The sequence below is a fragment of the Diadema antillarum genome, unplaced genomic scaffold, assembly GCF_040938485.1.
Source record: "Diadema antillarum isolate AM-2024a unplaced genomic scaffold, OU_Dant_1.0 seq00001829_RagTag, whole genome shotgun sequence".
Taxonomy (NCBI): Eukaryota; Metazoa; Echinodermata; class Echinoidea; order Diadematoida; family Diadematidae; genus Diadema; species Diadema antillarum.
Window position 1 is genome coordinate 476,851 of NW_027272502.1, and position 27,127 is coordinate 503,977.

The 27,127-nt window shown below is 35.3% G+C and overlaps 1 protein-coding gene across 1 annotated transcript in view; it reads right to left on the reverse strand.

The window, feature by feature from the left end:
* Nucleotides 1-4,276: 4,276 nt before the first annotated feature.
* Nucleotides 4,277-27,127, reverse strand: part of LOC139712613 (uncharacterized) — a 36,714-nt gene continuing 13,863 nt past the window's right edge. The window contains exon 4 of the mRNA XM_071624418.1: nucleotides 4,277-4,508. Coding sequence (XP_071480519.1) covers nucleotides 4,286-4,508 — 223 coding nt within the window. The 3' untranslated portion in view covers nucleotides 4,277-4,285. The remainder of the gene's footprint in view (nucleotides 4,509-27,127) is intronic.

Here is a 27,127-nt window from a genome sequence, read left to right on the forward strand (position 1 = left end):
CACCTAATCACACTATTCTACCAAAAATGTTTGAGATAAACTGCTTAAAAAAAACGCACTTTCCTGCCCGTTTTATGATACCAAATTTTAGCATAATGTAAAAGAAGACCCGCTCTTTCAGAAAATATGAAAAAGTCAAGTTCGGCTCGGTTGACCCATTTCACTTATTTTCAGTCCTCACGCAAAATCAGTGTGTGCGACTTTATGTTCGTTTTGAGGGCTGGTGCACGGTCATATATATATATATATATACATATATATATATATATATATATATATATATATATATATATATATATAATCTCGCTCATATTTTCTTAAAGATTTGATTTCCTTCTGCTCATCCACTTTAACCCGTTCTCTCCGTTCTTCCTTCACTCTCCAGTTATCACGTGGCCCCCGCACCTATACCCGCAGCGGGTACGGCGATATGGATTTTTTTTTTTTTTTGTTATTTCCCCATCTCTTTGCAAGAAAAAAACTATCTATATTCGTAATTAAAGTGTTGACCAAGTTTAAATCATTGTTGAAAACTTATCTGTTTATTCAATCCTAATTTTGTTTGTCTTGTTGTTGCTATTGTTATATCGTATGCACATGATGCTGGTACTTTATACCTCATTTCTTTCGGGATTAAAGTCCTTCTATAGAAACGTCAGCATTACGCCCTATATAAGGAATCAACTTTAGTGTCATCGATAATAAATGCTACATTCATAAAGCGCATCAAAAACACATGCTTCTTTAATTATGCGCTGTACAATTCATATGCAAGATACAAACAAACAAATGAATAACAAGTATAGCAATCAATCTAATACATACAATAATTAACAAAAAGGGGTTATGAATATTCATCTTGATGATGGAAGACGGAAAACGGGTTCTCTTTCCATTCCTTTATCATTTCATTCGCATTACGTGATCGTGTCCCATATCAATCTGTCATAAACGTATAAAGGTGAAAACTATAAACATGAAATACTTTGCTAACACTATGTAACATGGAAAGAAACAGACTATTCTTTTTAGTCCAACACGGCAAAAACATCGTCTAGTATCTCAATCATCTGTTTGTTTGTTTGTTTTTGTGTTGTTGTTTTTTTATTGCAGGAAGGTTTACCATGAATTGGAAACCAAATGAAGCAAAGAAGATACATATACCTTCGCTCCTGCTGCTGATGTACAGAGGCCAAGAAAGAAATAGTCTGCTATCTTGACATCGTCAAGCTCTAACGTCTGAAGGTTTGGCATCGTGCAGATACTCTTGGCGTAAGCCCCTGATGCAGCAGAAGAGATGTCAGGTCCACGACTGTGTTCTATTGATTGAAGCTTTGCAGCAACATAATATAAGGAATACATTATTGATATGACCATTAAAATATATGTATATAATAATCTTGCTCATACTTTCTTAAAGATTTGATTTCCTTCTGCTCATCCACTTCAACCCGTTCTCTCCGTTCTTCCTCCAGACTCCAGTTATCACGTGGCCCCGCACCTATACCCTCAGCGGCTACGGCGATATGGATTTTTTTTCTTTTTATTTTCCCATCTCTTTGTAAGAAAAAACTCCCTATCCATATTCGTAATTAAAGTGTTGACCAAGTTCAAATCATTGTTGAAAACTTATCTGTTTATTCAATCCTAATTTTGTTGTTCTTGTTGTTGCTATTGTTATATCGTATGCACATAATGCTGGTTCTTTATACCTCATTTCTTTCGGGATTAAAGCCCTTATAGAAACGTCAGCATTACGCGCTATATAAGGAATCAACTTTAGTGTCATTAATAATAAATGCTACATTCATAAAGCGCATAAAAAAACACATGCTTCTTTAATTATGCGCTGTACAATTCAGATACAAGATACAAACAAACAAATGAATAAAAAGTATAACAATCAATCTAATACATACAATAATTAACAAAAAGGGGTTATGAATATTCATCTTAATGATGGAAGACGGAAAAACAGGTTTACTTTCCATCCTTCTATCATTTCATTCGCATTACGTGATCGTGTCCTATATCAACCTGTCATAAATGTAGAAAGGTGAAAACTACAAGTATAAACATAGAATACTACGCTAAAATTATGCAACATGGAAAGAAATAAACTATTCTTTTTAGTCCAACATGGCGGAAACATCGTTTAGTATCTCAATCATCTGTCTGTTTGTTTGTTTGTTTGTTTTTGTGTTGTTGTTTTTTTTTATTGCAGGAAGGTTTACCATGCATTGGAAACAAAATGAAGCAAAGAAGATACATATACCTTCGCTCCTCCTGCTGATGTACAGAGGGCAAGAAAGAAATCGTCTGCTATCTTGACATTGGAAAGCTCTAACGTCTGAAGGTTTGGCATGGTGCAGATACTCTTGGCGTAAGCCTCTGATGCAGCAGGGGAGATGTCATGTCCTTCCCAGTGTTCTATTGATTGAAGCTTTGCAGCAACATAATATAAGGAATACATTATTGATGTGACCATTAAGATATATATATATATAATAATCTTGCTCATACTTTCTTAAAGATTTGATTTCCTTCTGCTCATCCACTTCAACCTGTTCTCTCCGTTCTTCCTTCACTCTCCAGTTATCACGTGATCCCCGCACCTATACCCGCAGCGGCTACATACGGTGATAGGGCTTTTTTTCGGTTACTACAGTATTTCCCCATATCTTTGCAATAAACATCCTATCTATATATTCGTAATGGAAGTGTTGACCAAGTTCAAACCATTGTTGAAAACTTATCTGTTTACTCAATCCTAATTTTGTTATTGTTGTTGTTGTTGTTGTTATGCACATAATGCTGTATCCGTCCTCATTTTTTTCCCGGATTAATAGAAACATCAGTATTACGCGCTAAGGAATCAACTTTAGTGTCATCAATAATAAATGCTACATTCATAAAGGTAACGCATGTTTTATGTGCGCTGTACAATGGAGATACAAAATATAAACAAACAAATGCATAACAAGTATAACAATCAATCTAATACATACAATGATTAACAAAACGGGTTATGAATATTTATCTTCATGATGGAAAACGGAAAAAAACGAGTTTTCTTTTCATCCCTTCATCATCTCATTTGCATTACGTGATCGTGTCCCATATCAACCTGTCAAAAATGTAGAAAGGTAAAAACTATAAACATAAAATACTATGCTAAAACTATGCAACATGGAAAGAAACAAACTATTCTTTTTAGTCCGACACGGTGAAAACATCGTTTAGTATCTCAATCATCTGTTTGTTTGTTTGTTTGTTTGTTTTTGTGTTGTTGTTTTTTTATTGCAGGAAGGTTACCATGTATTGGAAACAAAATGAAGCAAAGAAGAAAGATATACCTTCGATCCTGCTGCCGATGTACAGGTGGCAAGAAAGAAATCGTCTGCTATCTTGACATCGGAAAGCTTTAACCGACGCACAGTGGGCCAGAATGAGCTGAAAGTGCGCCAAAATTATATCCCATGGTTTCTTTTTACCCAAATTTGGTGTCTAGGGGTAATTTGGGGCGTAGAATTGATTGAACATAATTTCAAACTCATATGACGTCACTGTGATGCTGATTTTTCATTGGCTACCAAAAATCGGTCTGTAAATGACGAATAAAGCAGTGCAAATCTTAGGCTGTTTTATTTTCTTTAAAGGTTAATTTGAAAAGGGGTTCATTTATCTTTTCACATTCACTGACACTGCTTATCTACTACCATTGAATACAAGATGCTTACATAATTGGCCACAGAAAGTGTATAAACATTCTGCGATCGAATTCATGCTGCGCTGGAAGTTCCATATTATACACACGTACTGCAAAATAATACTGTTGTCCGTGTAAATTAGAATAAGTTTATGATGTACGCTGTACTTTTGGGTGAATTTCTTCACTCTATTCTAGCAGGACATAAATGTGTGATATCAAATCAATCCCTCTGCTTTATAACCTTAGGCCTATGCCATATCAATTTATACAAGCGCAACACTCGAAAAACCATTTTGTCTAATTTTACTGGAAAGATAACAAATTGTGAAGTCAGTAATCAGGAGAATGAAAGGTTATGACTTAACAACTAAGAATGAGTCTGCCGTGTATGAAGGTTTACTTGAAAAAGCTATAATAAAAGATTTTTTAATGAAAAATCTATCGGAATCACTATCATGTGAAATTATAAATTCATCCCCATTCCACAAGGATTTTTTTTTTTTCTCATCAGTCAGTCGTCGGAAGCACTCTTTTTTTTTTTTTTTTTTTTTTTTTTTGCTTCCGGCAACCCACCTATTCCAAGTATGTGGGATCACAGTCTGATGAATCCGACTTGTATTTGTCGCCTATCAGGTCAATGTCAGACAGGTCGGGCATGATCCCATGAGGCAAGATCGTCCGATGAGGATCACGCGAGCAATGTCTGACATTGACCTGATAGTCGATCGACACAGTCGGATTCATCAGACTGCGATCCGATACACTTTGGTGAGCAGCCGGATAGCAACAGACTTTGCTTTCAAAGAGTAACCGATGAGAATAGAATATCTGTGTTTAGGTGTATAACGTTCTATCTGCATATGTCAAGAGTAGGATCGAAGTATTTAGGTGTCCATACAGTATGTATCGCAGAGGGAATAGCTTGTTTACAGCAGTGGCTATGACAATATGGACAATAATATGGCTATGACCTTGGTTATATGCAATTATGTAGGGCCTACTCTTTTATCTTTGAAAGAAGGGTCTTTTAGGTGCCGGAACTAGCCCTATTCATATATTTATAACTCTGTTTACCTCTTATTCAGTGTTAATCATGTTTGCGGGCCTTTAACGTGCAAGAAAAAAAAAATGAATTAAAATATAATGCCGCCCTCGTGCGGCGCCGTACACTGTATGATAACAGAATTCCTAAGTGGCTGCCAGGTCCAAAATATACGTAATGTGCCGCGGAAAATCGGCTCTAACACAAAAAGTGGCAAAAGGTGGCAGCCAAATCTGGTATCAGCTTAAAGCTGAGACATCAGGGAATGTTGTGGTAATAGAATTTAGTTGGAAATCCGTGGCAATCTAAACTTTTCATTTGGATATATAAAAAAAGACAAATAATTACCCTCTTTTCAAGGATATTTACCGGAAAATGTTCATGAAGATTAGGTTTCTTTGCATTTTTACGGCATTCATAACGTAAGATAAACTCTGAGAAATATGTTGGAGAAATTACAGGTTGATATCTCAAAAACTATATGTCGAAATTACGTATTCATTAAAGAGGTTACAATTTGCTTTGAAACTCTTAAAATGTTGTATTTTGCTACTTCAGGTAGGAAATATATCCCTTTAATGTACATATCTAATTTAAATATTTCACTGAAATATTCTTCAAAGTATTTCCTCTCAAGAGCGCATGTCAAAAATTAAAAAAATCCCAAGTGCCCAAAATGACTTTTGGCGCACTTTGGTATCTCTCTGGCCCACTGTGCGACGGTTTGGCATGGCGCAGTGTGTTAATGATTGAAGCTTTGCAGCAAAATAATATAAGGAATAGATTAATGATAATATGACCATTACAAAATGACCATTGAAATATATATATATATATAATAATCTTGCTCATATTTTCGTAAAGATTTGATTTCCTTCTCCTCATCCACTTCAACCCGTTCTCTCCGTTCTCCTTCACTCTCCAGTTATCACGTGATCCCCGCACCTATACCCCATCTCTTTTCAATAAACTCCCTATCTATATTCGTAATGGAAGTGTTGACCAAGTTCAAACCATTGTTGAAAACTTATCTGTTTACGCAATCCTATTTTGTTTTATTGTTGTTGTTGTTGTTGTTGTTGCTGTTATATCATATGCACATAATGCTGTATCTGTTCTCATTTTTTCCGGATTAATGCACTTAGAAACATCAGTATTACGTGCTAAAGAATCAACTTTAGTGTCATCAATAATAAATGCTACATTCATAAAGCTTATCATAACGTATGCTTTTATGTGCGCTGTACAATGGAGATACAAAATATAAACAAACAAATGAATAACAAGTATAACAATCAATCTAATACATACAATAATTAACAAAAAGGGTTATGAATATTTATCTTCATGATGGAAAACGGAAAAAACGGGTTTTCTTTCCATCCCTTCATCATCTCATTTGCATTACGTGATCGTGTCCTATAAACCTGTCATAAATGTAGAAAGGTGAAACCTATAAACATAAGATACTATGCTAAAACTATGCAACATGGAAAGAAACAAACTATTCTTTTTAGTCCAACATGGCGAAAACATCGTTTAGTATCTGAATCACGTGTTTGTTTGTTTGCTTGTTTTTTTAATTACAGGAAGGTTTCCCATGCATTGGAAACTAAATGAGGCAAAGAAGATACCTTCGCTCCTGCTGCTGATGACAAGGGCAAAAAAAAAAAAAAAAAAAAAAATCTGCTATTTTGACTTTGTATAGGTGTAACGTCTGAAGGTTTGGAATGGTGCAGATACTCTTGGGGTAGGACTTTGATATAACAGGGGAGATGTCAGGTCCGCAAAGGTGTGTTATTGATTGAAGCTTTACAGCAACAAAATATAAGGAATACATTAATGATATGACCCTTACAACAAGATATGACCACATTACTCCATGCAGTTCTCCAACCCCCCATTGGCTTCCCATACATCAACGTATCAGCTTTAAAGTCCTGCTTATTGTTTACAAGACATGAAATAATCTTGCTCCATTTTTTCTTAAAGATTGATTTCTTTCTCCTCATCCACTTCAACCCGTTCTCTCCGTTCTTCCTCCAGCCTCCAGTTATCACGTGGCCCCCGCACTTATACCCTCAGCGGCTACGGCGATATGGATTTTTTTTTTCTTTTTATTTCCCCAACTCTTTGCAAGAAAAAACTCCCTATTTATATTCGTAATTAAAGTGTTGACCAAGTTCAAATCATTGTTGAAAACTTATCTGTTTATTCAATCCTAATTTTGTTGTTCTTGTTGTTGCTATTGTTATATCGTATGCACATAATGCTGGTTCTTTATACCTCATTTCTTTCGGGATTAAAGCCCTTATAGAAACGTCAGTATTACGCGCTTTATAAGGAATCAACTTTAGTGTCACCAATAATAAATGCTACATTCATAAGCGCATCAAAAACACATGCTTCTTTAATTATGCGCTGTACAATTCATATACAAGATACAAACAAACAAATTAATGAATAACAAGTATAACAACCAATCTAATACATACAATGATTAACAAAAAGGGGTTATGAATATTCATCTTGATGATGGAAGACGGAAAAACAGGTTTTCTTTCAATTCCGTTATCACTTCATTCGCATCACGTGATCGTGTCCCATATCAATCTGTCATAAACGTATAAAGGTGAAAACTATAAACATGAAATACTTTGCTAACACTATGTAACATGGAAAGAAACAGACTATTCTTTTTAGTCCAACACGGCAAAAACATCGTCTAGTATCTCAATCATCTGTTTGTTTGTTTGTTTTTGTGTTGATGTTTTTTTTTTTATTGCAGGAAGGTTTACCACGAATTGGAAACCAAATGAAGCAAAGAAGATACATATACCTTCGATCCTGCTGCTGATGTATAGAGGGCAAGAAAGAAATCGTCTGCTATCTTGACATCGTCAAGCTTTAAGGTCTGAAGGTTTGGCATGGTGCAGATACTCTTGGCGTAAGCCTCTGATGCAGCAGGGGAGATGCCAGGTCCACAACGGTGTTCTATTGATTGAAGCTTTGCAGCAACATAATATAAGGAATACATTATTAATATGATCATTAATATATATATATATATATATATATATATATATATATATATATATATAATACTAATCTTGCTCATATTTTCTTAAAGATTTGATTTCCATCCGCTCATCCACTTCAACCCGTTCTCTCCGTTCTTCCTTCACTCTCCAGTTATCACGTGATCCCCGCACCTATACCCGCAGCGGCTACATACAGTAATAGGGCTCTTTCGGTTACTCCAGTATTTCCCCATCTCTTTGCAATAAACTCCCTATCTATATTCGTAATGGAAGTGTTGACCAAGTTCATACCATTGTTGAAAACTTATCTGTTTACTCAATCCTAATTTTGCTATTGTTGTTGTTGTCGTTGCTGTTATATCATATGCAAATAATGCTGTATCTGTCCTCATTTTTTTTTTCCGGATTAATGCACTTAGAAACATCAATATTACGCGCTAAGGAATCAACTTTAGTGTCATCAATAATAAATGCTACATTCATATACCGTATGCACATAATGCTGGTACTTTATACCTCATTTCTTTAGGGATTAAAGCCCTTAGAAACGTCAGCATTACGCGCTATATAAGGAATCAACTTTAGTGTCATCAATAATAAATGCTATATTCATAAGCGCATCAAAAACACATGCTTCTTTAATTATGCGATGTACAATTCATATACAAGATACAAACAAACAAATTAATGAATAACAAGTATAACAACCAATCTAATACATACAATAATTAACAAAAAGGGGTTATGAATATTCATCTTGATGATGGAAGACGGAAAAACAGGTTTTCTTTCAATTCCGTTATCACTTCATTCGCATCACGTGATCGTGTCCCATATCAATCTGTCATAAACGTATAAAGGTGAAAACTATAAACATGAAATACTTTGCTAACACTATGTAACATGGAAAGAAACAGACTATTCTTTTTAGTCCAACACGGCAAAAACATCGTCTAGTATCTCAATCATCTGTTTGTTTGTTTGTTTTTGTGTTGTTGTTTTTTTTTTTTTATTGCAGGAAGGTTTACCACGAATTGGAAACCAAATGAAGCAAAGAAGATACATATACCTTCGATCCTGCTGCTGATGTATAGAGGCCAAAAAAGAAATCGTCTGCTATCTTGACATCGTCAAGCTTTAAGGTCTGAAGGTTTGGCATGGTGCAGATACTCTTGGCGTAAGCCTCTGATGCAGCAGGGGAGATGTCAGGTCCACAACGGTGTTCTATTGATTGAAGCTTTGCAGCAACATAATATAAGGAATACATTATTGATATGATCATTAATATATATATATATATATATATATATATATATATATAATACTAATCTTGCTCATATTTTCTTAAAGATTTGATTTCCATCCGCTCATCCACTTCAACCCGTTCTCTCCGTTCTTCCTTCACTCTCCAGTTATCACGTGATCCCCGCACCTATACCCGCAGCGGCTACATACAGTAATAGGGCTCTTTCGGTTACTCCAGTATTTCCCCATCTCTTTGCAATAAACTCCCTATCTATATTCGTAATGGAAGTGTTGACCAAGTTCATACCATTGTTGAAAACTTATCTGTTTACTCAATCCTAATTTTGCTATTGTTGTTGTTGTCGTTGCTGTTATATCATATGCAAATAATGCTGTATCTGTCCTCATTTTTTTTTCCGGATTAATGCACTTAGAAACATCAATATTACGCGCTAAGGAATCAACTTTAGTGCCATCAATAATAAATGCTACATTCATATACCGTATGCACATAATGCTGGTACTTTATACCTCATTTCTTTAGGGATTAAAGCCCTTAGAAACGTCAGCATTACGCGCTATATAAGGAATCAACTTTAGTGTCATCAATAATAAATGCTACATTCATAAGCGCATCAAAAACACATGCTTCTTTAATTATGCGATGTACAATTCATATACAAGATACAAACAAACAAATGAATAACAAGTATAACAACCAATCTAATACATACAATAATTAACAAAAAGGGGTTATGAATATTCATCTTGATGATGGAAGACGGAAAAACAGGTTTTCTTTCATTCCTTTATCACTTCATTCGCATCACGTGATCGTGTCCCATATCAATCTGTCATAAACGTATAAAGGTGAAAACTATAAACATGAAATACTTTGCTAACACTATGTAACATGGAAAGAAACAGACTATTCTTTTTAGTCCAACACGGCAAAAACATCGTCTAGTATCTCAATCATCTGTTTGTTTGTTTGTTTTTGTGTTGTTGTTTTTTCTATTGCAGGAAGGTTTCAACATGCATTGAAAACCAAATGAAGCAAAGAAGATACATATACCTTCGATCCTGCTGCTGATGTATAGAGGCCAAAAAAGAAATCGTCTGCTATCTTGACATCGTCAAGCTTTAAGGTCTGAAGGTTTGGCATGGTGCAGATACTCTTGGCGTAAGCCTCTGATGCAGCAGGGGAGATGTCAGGTCCACAACGGTGTTCTATTGATTGAAGCTTTGCAGCAACATAATATAAGGAATACATTATTGATATGATCATTAATATATATATATAATACTAATCTTGCTCATATTTTCTTAAAGATTTGATTTCCATCCGCTCATCCACTTCAACCCGTTCTCTCCGTTCTTCCTTCACTCTCCAGTTATCACGTGATCCCCGCACCTATACCCGCAGCGGCTACATACAGTAATAGGGCTCTTTCGGTTACTCCAGTATTTCCCCATCTCTTTGCAATAAACTCCCTATCTATATTCGTAATGGAAGTGTTGACCAAGTTCATACCATTGTTCAAAACTTATCTGTTTACTCAATCCTAATTTTGCTATTGTTGTTGTTGTCGTTGCTGTTATATCATATGCAAATAATGCTGTATCTGTCCTCATTTTTTTCCGGATTAATGCACTTAGAAACATCAATATTACGCGCTAAGGAATCAACTTTAGTGTCATCAATAATAAATGCTACATTCATATACCGTATGCACATAATGCTGGTACTTTATACCTCATTTCTTTAGGGATTAAAGCCCTTAGAAACGTCAGCATTACGCGCTATATAAGGAATCAACCTTAGTGTCACCAATAATAAATGCTACATTCATAAGTGCATCAAAAACACATGCTTCTTTAATTATGCGATGTACAAATCATATACAAGATACAAACAAACAAATGAATAACAAGTATAACAACCAATCTAATACATACAATAATTAACAAAAAGGGGTTATGAATATTCATCTTGATGATGGAAGACGGAACAACAGGTTTTCTTTCCATTCCTTTATCACTTCATTCGCATCACGTGATCGTGTCCCATATCAATCTGTCATAAACGTATAAAGGTGAAAACTATAAACATGAAATACTTTGCTAACACTATGTAACATGGAAAGAAACAGACTATTCTTTTTAGTCCAACACGGCAAAAACATCGTCTAGTATCTCAATCATCTGTTTGTTTGTTTGTTTTTGTGTTGTTGTTTTTTCTATTGCAGGAAGGTTTCAACATGCATTGAAAACCAAATGAAGCAAAGAAGATACATATACCTTCGCTCCTGCTGCTGATGTACAGAGGGCAAGAAAGAAATCGTCTGCTTTCTTGACATCGTCAAGCGTTAACCCTTGAAGGTTTTTTTTTTTTCCGGATTAATGCACTTAGAAACATCAGTATTACGCGCTAAGGAATCAACTTTAGTGTCATCAATAATAAATGCTACATTCATATACCGTATGCACATAATGCTGGTACTTTATACCTCATTTCTTTAGGGATTAAAGCCCTAAAGCGGGGTTCCCACTATCACGATTGGCGCCACGATTGAAATCGTGGTCTTAATCGTGAAGCAATCGTGGTGATCTTATTAGATCGTATCAGATTGTATCAGATCTTGAGGTCAATCGCAGCGATCGCGTTAATCGCAGACAATTTTTGGACGGTTCAAAAATTTTCTACGATTAACACGATTCATTTTTGATCGTGATCATCGCATCAAATTGTCTTGGATCGTATCAAAACGCAGCAAATCTTATCTTATCATGCTTCTTAATCGTGTTGATCGGGATCGACTTTTTCACTTTCCTTCTGCTTATTTTTTTTTTTTGCACATTTATTTTGCCCTTATTTTACCTGCAAATCGTATATATTTTGTATTCCGCGAGGTTCAATAAGGGAGGGGTGGCATAATGAAATATAAAACAACGACATCACTGAAACATCCACCCGAAGTAGAATGTTTCACATACCCCACAAAGTAACTTTTGTGACTTTTGAAAAGTGACAATTGTCGTGGATGTTAGGCCACTCGTACATGACTATAAAAATCACTGTCATTATTTCTCACATAGAAGTTAGTCAATAAGTCTAGCAACACCCCTGCAAAATGATTTTGCTTGATTTTGTTGTTGTTGAAGTGACATTATTTCAGGGGAGTAAATATCTTACTGTTGTGTGTGTATATCGGTTTTGTTAAACACTGTTAAATAAAACAGTAAATCAAGCCAAACCAACCAAACTTTCAATACCCCATGAGATAACGACATTTTGAAATAGAAATGTATATGATACATACTATGCGAATATGAAATCAAACACACAAGTAATACTATCATTTCGGCCAACTTTCTTATATTTAGAGTATGTTATATCATATTTTCTTCATGTATCAAAAGAAGGTGAAAACATTTTGTCTTGATCTTTTTTTTTTCTAGGGAAGAGGGGGCAATGATCTGATCTTGTGTATTCGGGTTTTTTTGTTTTTGTTTTTGTTTTTTTTTTGGTGGGGGAGGGGGAGGGGAAGGGTGAGCAGGTCGATTCAATAATTTATTTCTTTAGGTTAATAGAGTAGGGACTATCTCAGGTTGTGGCTGGCCTAGGTGATGCTTTCTCTCTGATGATAACATAATTGTCATTTGCAATACTGCAAAGGTCACGTTGTCATCATTCTCAACCTGTCAACCCTTGCCATCATCAATGATTGTGGATAGTAGGCCTAATCATTCTGCAGAAGTTAAGGAAATGATGAAATCCATTGTCGGTCGGACTATAATTTCCCATTCGGGTCCAATCGCACCTTAAATGGGGGTCGCTTTTGATCCCGATCGTGAAAGATATCTTATCTTATCTCGACAGCCCGCATTGGTTCGCGGTATTCGTATTCGAACGAGTCAGAAAGTAACTGCACGCACCAAATCGGGGATCCCGATCGTAATGATCGTGGTAGATCGGAACCAATCATGGACTCAATCGGGACAATCCTATCGGATCGTATTTGAACGGCAGACCAGATCGTGACAGATCGTATCGCTTGAAATAGACCAATCGTGACCATATCGCATCCAAGCGTACCAACACGTATTGACTCGCATAACCTCGTATCCAAACGTGAAATTTCAGATGAGTTCAACAAATTTTCCACGATCAGTTACGAATGTCCAATCGTGGCGTTCGCAATGGATCGCACGATAGTGGGAACCCCGCTTTAGAAACGTAAGCATTACGCGCTATATAAGGAATCAACCTTAGCGTCACCAATAATAAATGCTACATTCATAAGAGCATCAAAAACACATGCTTCTTTAATTATGCGATGTACAAATCATATACAAGATACAAACAAACAAATGAATAACAAGTATATCGACCAATCTAATACATACAATAATTAACAAAAAGGGGTTATGAATATTCATCTTGATGATGGAAGACGGAAAAACAGGTTTTCTTTCCATTCCTTTATCACTTCATTCGCATCACGTGATCGTGTCCCTTATCAATCTGTCATAAACGTATAAAGGTGAAAACTATAAACATGAAATACTTTGCTAACACTATGTAACATGGAAAGAAACAGACTATTCTTTTTAGTCCAACACGGCAAAAACATCGTCTAGTATCTCAATCATCTGTTTGTTTGTTTGTTTTTGTGTTGTTGTTTTTTTTTATTGCAGGAAGGTTTACCACGAATTGGAAACCAAATGAAGCAAAGAAGATACATATACCTTCGATCCTGCTGCTGATGTACAGAGGGCAAGAAAGAAATCGTCTGCTATCTTGACATCGTCAAGCTTTAAGGTCTGAAGGTTTGGCATGGTGCAGATACTCTTGGCGTAAGCCTCTGATGCAGCAGGGGAGATGTCAGGTCCACAACGGTGTTCTATTGATTGAAGCTTTGCAGCAACATAATATAAGGAATACATTATTGATATGATCATTAATATATATATATATATATATATATATATATATATATATATATATATAATACTAATCTTGCTCATATTTTCTTAAAGATTTGATTTCCATCCGCTCATCCACTTCAACCCGTTCTCTCCGTTCTTCCTTCACTCTCCAGTTATCACGTGATCCCCGCACCTATACCCGCAGCGGCTACATACAGTAATAGGGCTCTTTCGGTTACTCCAGTATTTCCCCATCTCTTTGCAATAAACTCCCTATCTATATTCGTAATGGAAGTGTTGACCAAGTTCATACCATTGTTGAAAACTTATCTGTTTACTCAATCCTAATTTTGCTATTGTTGTTGTTGTCGTTGCTGTTATATCATATGCAAATAATGCTGTATCTGTCCTCATTTTTTTTCCGGATTAATGCACTTAGAAACATCAATATTACGCGCTAAGGAATCAACTTTAGTGTCATCAATAATAAATGCTACATTCATATACCGTATGCACATAATGCTGGTACTTTATACCTCATTTCTTTAGGGATTAAAGCCCTTAGAAACGTCAGCATTACGCGCTATATAAGGAATCAACTTTAGTGTCATCAATAATAAATGCTACATTCATAAGCGCATCAAAAACACATGCTTCTTTAATTGTGCAATGTACAATTCATATACAAGATACAAACAAACAAATGAATAACAAGTATAACAACCAATCTAATACATACAATAATTAACAAAAAGGGGTTATGAATATTCATCTTGATGATGGAAGACGGAAAAACAGGTTTTCTTTCATTCCTTTATCACTTCATTCGCATTACGTGATCGTGTCCCATATCAATCTGTCATAAACGTATAAAGGTGAAAACTATAAACATGAAATACTTTGCTAACACTATGTAACATGGAAAGAAACAGACTATTCTTTTTAGTCCAACACGGCAAAAACATCGTCTAGTATCTCAATCATCTGTTTGTTTGTTTGTTTTTGTGTTGTTGTTTTTTTTTTTATTGCAGGAAGGTTTACCACGAATTGGAAACCAAATGAAGCAAAGAAGATACATATACCTTCGATCCTGCTGCTGATGTATAGAGGCCAAAAAAGAAATCGTCTGCTATCTTGACATCGTCAAGCTTTAAGGTCTGAAGGTTTGGCATGGTGCAGATACTCTTGGCGTAAGCCTCTGATGCAGCAGGGGAGATGTCAGGTCCACAACGGTGTTCTATTGATTGAAGCTTTGCAGCAACATAATATAAGGAATACATTATTGATATGATCATTAATATATATATATATATATATATATATATATATAATACTAATCTTGCTCATATTTTCTTAAAGATTTGATTTCCATCCGCTCATCCACTTCAACCCGTTCTCTCCGTTCTTCCTTCACTCTCCAGTTATCACGTGATCCCCGCACCTATACCCGCAGCGGCTACATACAGTAATAGGGCTCTTTCGGTTACTCCAGTATTTCCCCATCTCTTTGCAATAAACTCCCTATATATATTCGTAATGGAAGTGTTGACCAAGTTCATACCATTGTTGAAAACTTATCTGTTTACTCAATCCTAATTTTGCTATTGTTGTTGTTGTCGTTGCTGTTATATCATATGCAAATAATGCTGTATCTGTCCTCATTTTTTTTTTCGGATTAATGCACTTAGAAACATCAATATTACGCGCTAAGGAATCAACTTTAGTGTCATCAATAATAAATGCTACATTCATATACCGTATGCACATAATGCTGGTACTTTATACCTCATTTCTTTAGGGATTAAAGCCCTTAGAAACGTCAGCATTACGCGCTATATAAGGAATCAATTTAGTGTCATCAATAATAAATGCTACATTCATAAGCGCATCAAAAACACATGCTTCTTTAATTATGCGATGTACAATTCATATACAAGATACAAACAAACAAATGAATAACAAGTATAACAACCAATCTAATACATACAATAATTAACAAAAAGGGGTTATGAATATTCATCTTGATGATGGAAGACGGAAAAACAGGTTTTCTTTCATTCCTTCATCACTTCATTCGCATTACGTGATCGTGTCCCATATCAATCTGTCATAAACGTATAAAGGTGAAAACTATAAACATGAAATACTTTGCTAACACTATGTAACATGGAAAGAAACAGACTATTCTTTTTAGTCCAACACGGCAAAAACATCGTCTAGTATCTCAATCATCTGTTTGTTTGTTTGTTTTTGTGTTGTTGTTTTTTCTATTGCAGGAAGGTTTCAACATGCATTGAAAACCAAATGAAGCAAAGAAGATACATATACCTTCGCTCCTGCTGCTGATGTACAGAGGGCAAGAAAGAAATCGTCTGCTTTCTTGACATCGTCAAGCGTTAACCCCTGAAGGTTTTTTTTTCCGGATTAATGCACTTAGAAACATCAGTATTACGCGCTAAGGAATCAACTTTAGTGTCATCAATAATAAATGCTACATTCATATACCGTATGCACATAACGCTGGTACTTTATACCTCATTTCTTTAGGGATTAAAGCCCTTAGAAACGTAAGCATTACGCGCTATATAAGGAATCAACCTTAGCGTCACCAATGATAAATGCTACATTCATAAGAGCATCAAAAACACATGCTTCTTTAATTATGCGATGTACAAATCATATACAAGATACAAACAAACAAATGAATAACAAGTATAACGACCAATCTAATACATACAATAATTAACAAAAAGGGGTTATGAATATTCATCTTGATGATGGAAGACGGAAAAACAGGTTTTCTTTCCATTCCTTTATCACTTCATTCGCATCACGTGATCGTGTCCCATATCAATCTGTCATAAACGTATAAAGGTGAAAACTATAAACATGAAATACTTTGCTAACACTATGTAACATGGAAAGAAACAGACTATTCTTTTTAGTCCAACACGGCAAAAACATCGTCTAGTATCTCAATCATCTGTTTGTTTGTTTGTTTTTGTGTTGTTGTTTTTTTATTGCAGGAAGGTTTACCACGAATTGGAAACCAAATGAAGCAAAGAAGATACATATACCTTCGATCCTGCTGCTGATGTACAGAGGGCAAGAAAGAAATCGTCTGCTATCTTGACATCGTCAAGCTTTAAGGTCTGAAGGTTTGGCATGGTGCAGATACTCTTGGCGTAAGCCTCTGATGCAGCAGGGGAGATGTCAGGTCCACAACGGTGTTCTATTGATTGAAGCTTTGCAGCAACATAATATAAGGAATACATTATTGATATGATCATTAATATATATATATATATATATATATATATATATATATATATATATATATATAATACTAATCTTGCTCATATTTTCTTAAAGATTTGATTTCCATCCGCTCATCCACTTCAACCCGTTCTCTCCGTTCTTCCTTCACTCTCCAGTTATCACGTGATCCCCGCACCTATACCCGCAGCGGCTACATACAGTAATAGGGCTCTTTCGGTTACTCCAGTATTTCCCCATCTCTTTGCAATAAACTCCCTATCTATATTCGTAATGGAAGTGTTGACCAAGTTCATACCATTGTTGAAAACTTATCTGTTTACTCAATCCTAATTTTGCTATTGTTGTTGTTGTCGTTGCTGTTATATCATATGCAAATAATGCTGTATCTGTCCTCATTTTTTTTCCGGATTAATGCACTTAGAAACATCAATATTATGCGCTAGGGAATCAACTTTAGTGTCATCAATAATAAATGCTACATTCATATACCGTATGCACATAATGCTGGTACTTTATACCTCATTTCTTTCGGGATTAAAGCCCTTCTATAGAAACGTCAGCATTACGCGCTTTATAAGGAATCAACTTTAGTGTCATCGATAATAAATGCTACATTCATAAAGCGCATCAAAAACACATGCTTCTTTAATTATGCGCTGTACAATTCATATGCAAGATACAAACAAACAAATGAATAACAAGTATAACAATCAATCTAATACATACAATAATTAACAAAAAGGGGTTATGAATATTCATCTTGATGATGGAAGACGGAAAAACAGGTTTTCTTTCATTCCTTTATCACTTCATTCGCATTACGTGATCGTGTCCCATATCAATCTGTCATAAACGTATAAAGGTGAAAACTATAAACATGAAATACTTTGCTAACACTATGTAACATGGAAAGAAACAGACTATTCTTTTTAGTCCAACACGGCAAAAACATCGTCTAGTATCTCAATCATCTGTTTGTTTGTTTGTTTTTGTGTTGTTGTTTTTTCTATTGCAGGAAGGTTTCAACATGCATTGAAAACCAAATGAAGCAAAGAAGATACATATACTTTCGCTCCTGCTGCTGATGTACAGAGGGCAAGAAAGAAATCGTCTGCTTTCTTGACATCGTCAAGCGTTAACCCCTGAAGGTTTTTTTTTCCGGATTAATGCACTTAGAAACATCAGTATTACGCGCTAAGGAATCAACTTTAGTGTCATCAATAATAAATGCTACTTTCATATACCGTATGCACATAACGCTGGTACTTTATACCTCATTTCTTTAGGGATTAAAGCCCTTAGAAACGTAAGCATTACGCGCTATATAAGGAATCAACCTTAGCGTCACCAATAATAAATGCTACATTCATAAGAGCATCAAAAACACATGCTTCTTTAATTATGCGATGTACAAATCATATACAAGATACAAACAAACAAATGAATAACAAGTATATCGACCAATCTAATACATACAATAATTAACAAAAAGGGGTTATGAATATTCATCTTGATGATGGAAGACGGAAAAACAGGTTTTCTTTCCATTCCTTTATCACTTCATTCGCATCACGTGATCGTGTCCCATATCAATCTGTCATAAACGTATAAAGGTGAAAACTATAAACATCAAATACTTTGCTAACACTATGTAACATGGAAAGAAACAGACTATTCTTTTTAGTCCAACACGGCAAAAACATCGTCTAGTATCTCAATCATCTGTTTGTTTGTTTGTTTTTGTGTTGTTTTTTTTTTTTATTGCAGGAAGGTTTACCACGAATTGGAAACCAAATGAAGCAAAGAAGATACATATACCTTCGCTCCTGCTGCTGATGTACAGAGGGCAAGAAAGAAATCGTCTGCTATCTTGACATCGTCAAGCTTTAAGGTCTGAAGGTTTGGCATGGTGCAGATACTCTTGGCGTAAGCCTCTGATGCAGCAGGGGAGATGTCAGGTCCACAACGGTGTTCTATTGATTGAAGCTTTGCAGCAACATAATATAAGGAATACATTATTGATATGATCATTAATATATATATATATATATATATATATATATATATATATATAATACTAATCTTGCTCATATTTTCTTAAAGATTTGATTTCCATCCGCTCATCCACTTCAACCCGTTCTCTCCGTTCTTCCTTCACTCTCCAGTTATCACGTGATCCCCGCACCTATACCCGCAGCGGCTACATACAGTAATAGGGCTCTTTCGGTTACTCCAGTATTTCCCCATCTCTTTGCAATAAACTCCCTATCTATATTCGTAATGGAAGTGTTGACCAAGTTCATACCATTGTTGAAAACTTATCTGTTTACTCAATCCTAATTTTGCTATTGTTGTTGTTGTCGTTGCTGTTATATCATATGCAAATAATGCTGTATCTGTCCTCATTTTTTTTCCGGATTAATGCACTTAGAAACATCAATATTACGCGCTAAGGAATCAACTTTAGTGTCATCAATAATAAATGCTACATTCATATACCGTATGCACATAATGCTGGTACTTTATACCTCATTTCTTTAGGGATTAAAGCCCTTAGAAACGTCAGCATTACGCGCTATATAAGGAATCAACCTTAGTGTCACCAATAATAAATGCTACATTCATAAGTGCATCAAAAACACATGCTTCTTTAATTATGCGATGTACAAATCATATACAAGATACAAACAAACAAATGAATAACAAGTATAAAAACCAATCTAATACATACAACAATTAACAAAAAGGGGTTATGAATATTCATCTTGATGATGGAAGACGGAACAACAGGTTTTCTTTCCATTCCTTTATCACTTCATTCGCATCACGTGATCGTGTCCCATATCAATCTGTCATAAACGTATAAAGGTGAAAACTATAAACATGAAATACTTTGCTAACACTATGTAACATGGAAAGAAACAGACTATTCTTTTAAGTCCAACACGGCAAAAACATCGTCTAGTATCTCAATCATCTGTTTGTTTGTTTGTTTTTGTGTTGTTGTTTTTTTTTTATTGCAGGAAGGTTTACCACGAATTGGAAACCAAATGAAGCAAAGAAGATACATATACCTTCGATCCTGCTGCTGATGTACAGAGGGCAAGAAAGAAATCGTCTGCTATCTTGACATCGTCAAGCTTTAAGGTCTGAAGGTTTGGCATGGTGCAGATACTCTTGGCGTAAGCCTCTGATGCAGCAGGGGAGATGTCAGGTCCACAACGGTGTTCTATTGATTGAAGCTTTGCAGCAACATAATATAAGGAATACATTATTGATATGATCATTAAAAATATATAATAATCTTGCTCATATTTTCTTAAAGATATGATTTCCTTCTGCTCATCCACTTCAACCCGTTCTCTCCGTTCTTCCTTCACTCTCCAGTTATCACGTGATCCCCGCACCTATACCCGCAGCGGCTACATACAGTAATAGGGCTCTTTCGGTTACTACAGTATTTCCCCATCTCTGTGCAAGAAACTCCCTATATCTATGTTCGTATAATGGAAGCGTTGACCAAGTTCAAACCATTGTTGAAAACTTATCTGTGTACTCAATCCTAATTTTGTTATTGTTGTTGTTGTTGTTGCTGCTAATGCACATAATGCTGTATCTGTCCTCATTTTTTTCCGGATTAATGCACTTAAAACCATCAGTATTATGTGCTAAGGAATCAACTTTAGTGTCATCAATAATAAATGCTACATTCATTTGATTTGATTTGATTTGATTTATTTATTCTCTGTATGCCATTTTTTTTCAAATACATCAACTTTCTGCAATTTCATTAAGAAAGTACAAAATACCGGTATTATACTTTATACAATTTTCATCATTTTCATCAATTATGCAATACATCTGTAGTATAATTACACGAGTAACGTGTTAATAATTTGCATACAGAACGATTGCCAATAATAAGCACAACGCTTGACTGTTTGGCAACCGATAACAAATAACATTATAGTGAAGAAAAACAAGAGAGTCCAACATAAGGGTTAGGGAGAGGGAGAGAGAGAGAGAGAGAGAGAGAGAAAGCTGACGCATGTTTTATGTGCGCAGTATAATGGAGATACAAAATATAAAAAAAAACAAATGAATAACAAGTATAACAATCGATCTAATACATACAATAATTAACAAGAAGGGTTATGAATATCTATCTTCATGATGAAAAACGGAAAAAACGGGTTTTCTTTCCATCCCTTCATCATCTCATTTGCATTACGTGATCGTGTTCTATATCAACCTGTCATAATAATGTAGAAAGGTGAAAAGTATAAACATAAAATACTATGCTAAAAGTATGCAACATGGAAAGAAACAAACTATTCTTTTTAGTCCAACACGGTGAAAACATCGTTTAGTATCTCAATCATCTGTTTGTTTGTTTTTTTGTTTGTTTTTGTGTTGTTGTTTTTATTGCAGGAAGGTTTATAATGCATTGAAAACCAAATCAAGCAAAGAAGAAAGATATACCTTCGATCCTGCTGCTGATGTACAGAGGGCAAGAAAGAAATCGTCTGCTATCTTGACATCGTCAAGCTCTAACCTCTGAAGGTTTGGCATGGTGCAGATACTCTTGGCGTAAGCCTCTGATGCAGCAGGGGAGATGTCAGGTCCTCTCCAGTGTTCTATTGATTGAAGCTTTGCAGCAACATAATATAAGGAATACGTTATTGATATGACCATTAAATATATATATATATATATATATATATATATATATATATATATATATATATATATATATTGGAAACTAAATGAGGCAAAGAAGATACCTTCGCTCCTGCTGCTGATGTAACAAGGGCAAGAAAAAAAAAACATCTGCTATTTTGACTTTGTATAGGTGTAACGTCTGAAGGTTTGGCATGGTGCAGATAGTCTTGGGGTAGGACTCTGATACAACAGGCAGGGGAGATGTCAAGACCGCAAAAGTGTGTTATTGATTGAAGCTTTGCAGCAACAACATTTTAAGGAATACATTAATGATATGACCCTTACAACAAGATATGACCACATTACTCCATGCAGTTCTCCAATCCCCCTATTTGCTCCCCATACATCGACGTATCAGCTTTAAAGTCCTGCTTATTGTTTACAAGACATGAAATAATCTTGCTCCATCTTTTCTTAAAGATTGATTTCCTTCTGCTCATCCACTTCAACCTGTTCTCTCCGTTCTTCCTCCAGTCTCCCGTTATCACGAGGCCCCCGCACTTATACCCGTAGCGGCTAAGGCGATATGATTTTTTCTTTCTTTTTTTTTATTTCCCCATCTCTTTGCAAGAAAAAACTTCCTATCCATATTCGTAATTAAGGTGTTGCCCTTAGAAACATCAGTATTACGCGATAAGGAATCAACTTTAGTGTCATCAATAATAAATGCTACATTCATAAAGCTTATCATAACGCATACTTTTATGTGCGCTCTATATCATTCAATGGATATAAAAAATATAAACAAACAAATGAATAACAAGTATAACAATCACTCTAATACATAAAATAGTTAACAAAAAGGGTTATGAATATTTATCTTCATGATGGAAAACGGAAAAAAACGGGTTTTCTTTCCATCCCTTCATCATCTCATTTGCATTACGTGATCGTGTCCTATATCAACCTGTCATAAATGTAGAAAGGTGAAAACTATAAACATAAAATACTATGCTAAAACTATGCAACATAGAAAGAAACAAACTATTCTTTTTAGTTCAACATGGCGAAAACATCGTTTAGTATCTCAATCATCTGTTTGTTTGTTTGTTTTTTAATTACAGGAAGGTTTCCCATGCATTGGTAACTAAATGAGGCAAAGAAGATACCTTCGCTCCTGCTGCTCATGTAACAAGGGCAAAAAAACATCTGCTATTTTGACTTTGTATAGGTGTAACATCTGAAGGTTTGGCATGGTGCAGATACTCTTGGGGTAGGACTCTGATACAACAGGGGAGATGTTTCTTTCCATGTTACATAGCCTTAGCAAAGTATTTCACGTTTATCGTTTTCAACTTTATACGTATATGACAGGACGGTGGTTGATATGGGACACAATCACTTAATGCGAATGAGATGATGAAGGGATGGAAAGAAAACCCGCTTTTTTTCGTTTTCCATCATGAAGATAGATATTCATAGCCCTTTTTGTTAATCATTGTATGTATTAGATTGATTGTTATACTCGTTATTCAATTTGTTTGTTTGTATTTTGTATCTGAATTGTGCAGCGCATATAGAAGCATGTGTTTTTTAAGCGGTTTATGAATGTAGCATTTATTATTGATGAAACTAAAGTTGATTCCTTATATAGCGCGTAATACTGACCTTTATAAGCGCATTAATCCGGAAAAAAAAATGAGGTAAGAAACAGCATCATGTGCATATGATATAACAATAGCAACAACAAAAACAACAAAATTAGGATTGAGAGTAAACAGATAAATTTTCAACAATGATTTGAACTTGTCAACACTTTAATTACGAATATAGATAGGGAGTTTTTTTTTCTTTTTTGGCAGAGAGATGGGGAAATAACATTCCCTCACTAACTAACTGTGTTCTATTGATTGGAGCTTTGCATCAATATATACATTAATGATATGACCAAGGAATACAATAATATTACCATTACAACAACCGTGATCGCCCTAACTATGCGATCTGCCAAGTTATATGAAAGCGGTACAAGTATAAAGATTCATGCGCAGTTTTGATGCACATTGATTTAACTTAATAAACCATCGATACGTCATAATACCGTTGAAATAAATGATTCGTAAATTTCCCGGCAAAGTTTGTACATTTCCCGTGAAAACTGAATGTTTTTACAATTTCCGTCGATGCCATTTCCAAAATTTGTACTCTCTGAAAAAAATCGAGTGAAAATTTTCACTCTAAAAAGAGTGAATACAAAAAGAGTGAATTTAGAGTGAAATTGGAGTGAATTTTGAGTGAAAATGTTCATTTTCACTCATTTTGTAGTGACGTCAGGGATCACTCCAAAATCTTCGAGAAATTTCTCAGATAACTGAATAGAGGATATGGCAAAGACCTGTACACTTTTAGTGCTTTTTTCCCTCCGGGGTTGGTATGATCTGTATATTGTGCTTCAAATGAACTTTAACCTGTCTACTTAGGTTTTTCTGCTGAAAAAGATGGATACAGACCGGATATAGCACGAATAGATTCATAGACAGTCAAATACAATACCGCGTTTATGCCCTCTAAATTCAGCAACATTTTTTTTTTCTTTTCAAACGGATTAGATAGCATTATATCACAACGTTCATGGGGCTCACAAGATAATAGGCTTACACATGCCCAAATCATCTGGTTTTACGGTTTTGTAATATAATAACATAGAATATTCTGTAACTCTTCTTTTCCTATCTCTCTCAACATATAGGCCTAATATTTTCCATGTTTATGCGAAACACCTAAAAATTTGATCTCAAGTGTATTGTAAAAAAAAAGTTACATCTTTGATATATAATTATGATAAGTTTTTTTTTTTTTTGTCTGTTGTTGTACACGTCAGTCTTGTCAGTATATGAATGATTTTAATTTTCAGTATTTTTTTTCTTGCATTAACACAGACGAATTGTATCAATATAGTTTAAAGGAATGAATTAATCATTAAGTCAGGGGGGGGGGAGGGAATTGGGGTAAAACAACATAACCTTGTGATTGTAGGTCTTTTGAACGCAAACTACATACCACATGGAATACCAAGGAGGCAAATCCTGAGATGGTCTAAGACCATGGAAGAACGAGTAAATACATATCCCCTCTTTTCATGACAAAACAAGCTTTACCGATTGTGAGCAAAATGACCTTGCATCAAAAAAAAAACAAAAAGTCACACACACTGATTTTGTGTGAGGACTGAAAACATCTTGACTTTTTCATATTTCTGAAAGAGCAAGTTTTCTTTTACATTATGCTAAAATTTGGGATCATAAACGGGCAGAAAAGTGTGTTTTTAGCATATTATCTTTTTTTTTTCAAAAAGTGTGATTAAATGTGGCTTTAGATTATTCTTTTCATTTCTTAAAAACCTTGTACACACTCTTCACTTTCAACTCCTATAACTTTTGAAAGGATGATGCTACTACTTGGAAAGTTGACATTAATTAAGGACGGAGTGTGTTTATAAGGCAAGCTTAATTTCAGTTTAATCTAATAATTCATTCGTTGCTGTTACTCCGGTGGTTTTCATCCTGTTTTTTCTCCCATTCATGGCACAGCCAGCACAGCTTGGTGAAGATAAGCTCTTGAAAAGACACGGTACTTCAGAGTCTCTTTTCACAGTTCACACTTTTCCTGAGTGTGTGGTTTCTTTGCAATATTTAGATAGGTTAGAAGAGTCCACTTGATCTAAGTCTGCTCTTTCAGAATATGCTCTTAATTAATTTCATGTCTGGCGATTTTCCGTTTGTTTTGTGATGCAGGGTCACAAATGATCCTCTAAGGTTGGAAAGCATGATTCTACAATATTATATTTTTTTCTTTCATTTAATAAGGCGTCCATATATAAGGATCCACTGTTTCCACAGCACGTGATTCTTCTAAAGTATACTCATGCATCAATCATCTTTGATCTTATAACTGTGTATCATCATCTCCTGAGTGCATGTTAGCTCAATTCTTACAAATTATTTCTACGCTGTTATAATTAGATGAAAAAAACCCCGAAGTAATAATGTATATACAGTACAAGCACTTTAATAGATTCATGCAAACCTTCTTACAGTAATCACAGCTGATGCCCAAATCGGCAAAGAAAAGAAGAGAAAATAGTAATACTCTTTGAACAGAAGAATCTAACCTTTGATTGTGAGGCCATAGAAGCCATTCCTGTGTAGAACGCGTCATGCAGCTGGACGTCGTCCAGTTCCATTGATCTGAGATTGGATAGTGAGCAAATGCCTCGACCAGCAAGTCGAGCAGCAGAAGCAGGACTATCGTCCTTGTCTGCTATATCACACTTATCTGAACGCTCCGATGCCTGATGATTGAAGAAGTAGAACATTAAGACATTCAGTTCTGCGTTTGTGTTACACTTGAAATGTGCAATAATCTGAACAGAAATGATGGAAAGAGGAATATTTGGTATTTTTCAGGGAAAATTGTGCTAACAACTTGCAGAGATATCAATTCTGAATGCATGGTCAGTTGAATGTCACAACTTGGGTATGCGATTGACATCCTCGTTTTCTTTGTGATCCGGCCACTCATTGTGCGTGTGTGTATGTGTGTGTGAGGCACACAAAATACAACAAATGAACTTTGACTGCAGAATTAAAACAGGTCATGAGAATTATAAGAATTCCCGTATAATCATAACTCTCGTGAAAATAAAGCTATAATGATGTACCCTGCTGCTGTGTATGCGGCATAACAGTAATATAGAAACGTAGTGATGTGAAGGAAAGGTGAACAATGCTTACAGAGTAACTACAGGCCTGAAGTACATACATCCATCCAGAAGTTGTATGGTCATATCCTCTAATCCGCAATGATGAAAGTGTGTTAAGATGAAGAATCAGAGGCTTGGCGGCATCCAGATAATTGCATTCAAAGGCGACATTAATGACAAACAACAGTTCGTCCTCATCCTCAACATTCAACATCTCACATAAGAAACCAAGGACAGCCGTTCCAACATCTAGTCCTTGTGCTGCAGTGAAGTAGAGGAGGTATCGATACGACTGGTAGTCATCAATCAGCTGTTTTGTCAGCTTGTTGAACTCCTCCAGGTTGTTCTCATACAGCCATGCCAGATGTATTCCCGCTAGATACTCATGAAATAACTTGTGGGGAATTCGGTATTCAACCACAAGTTCTGTTTTTCTCTTGTTGTTTTCCCAA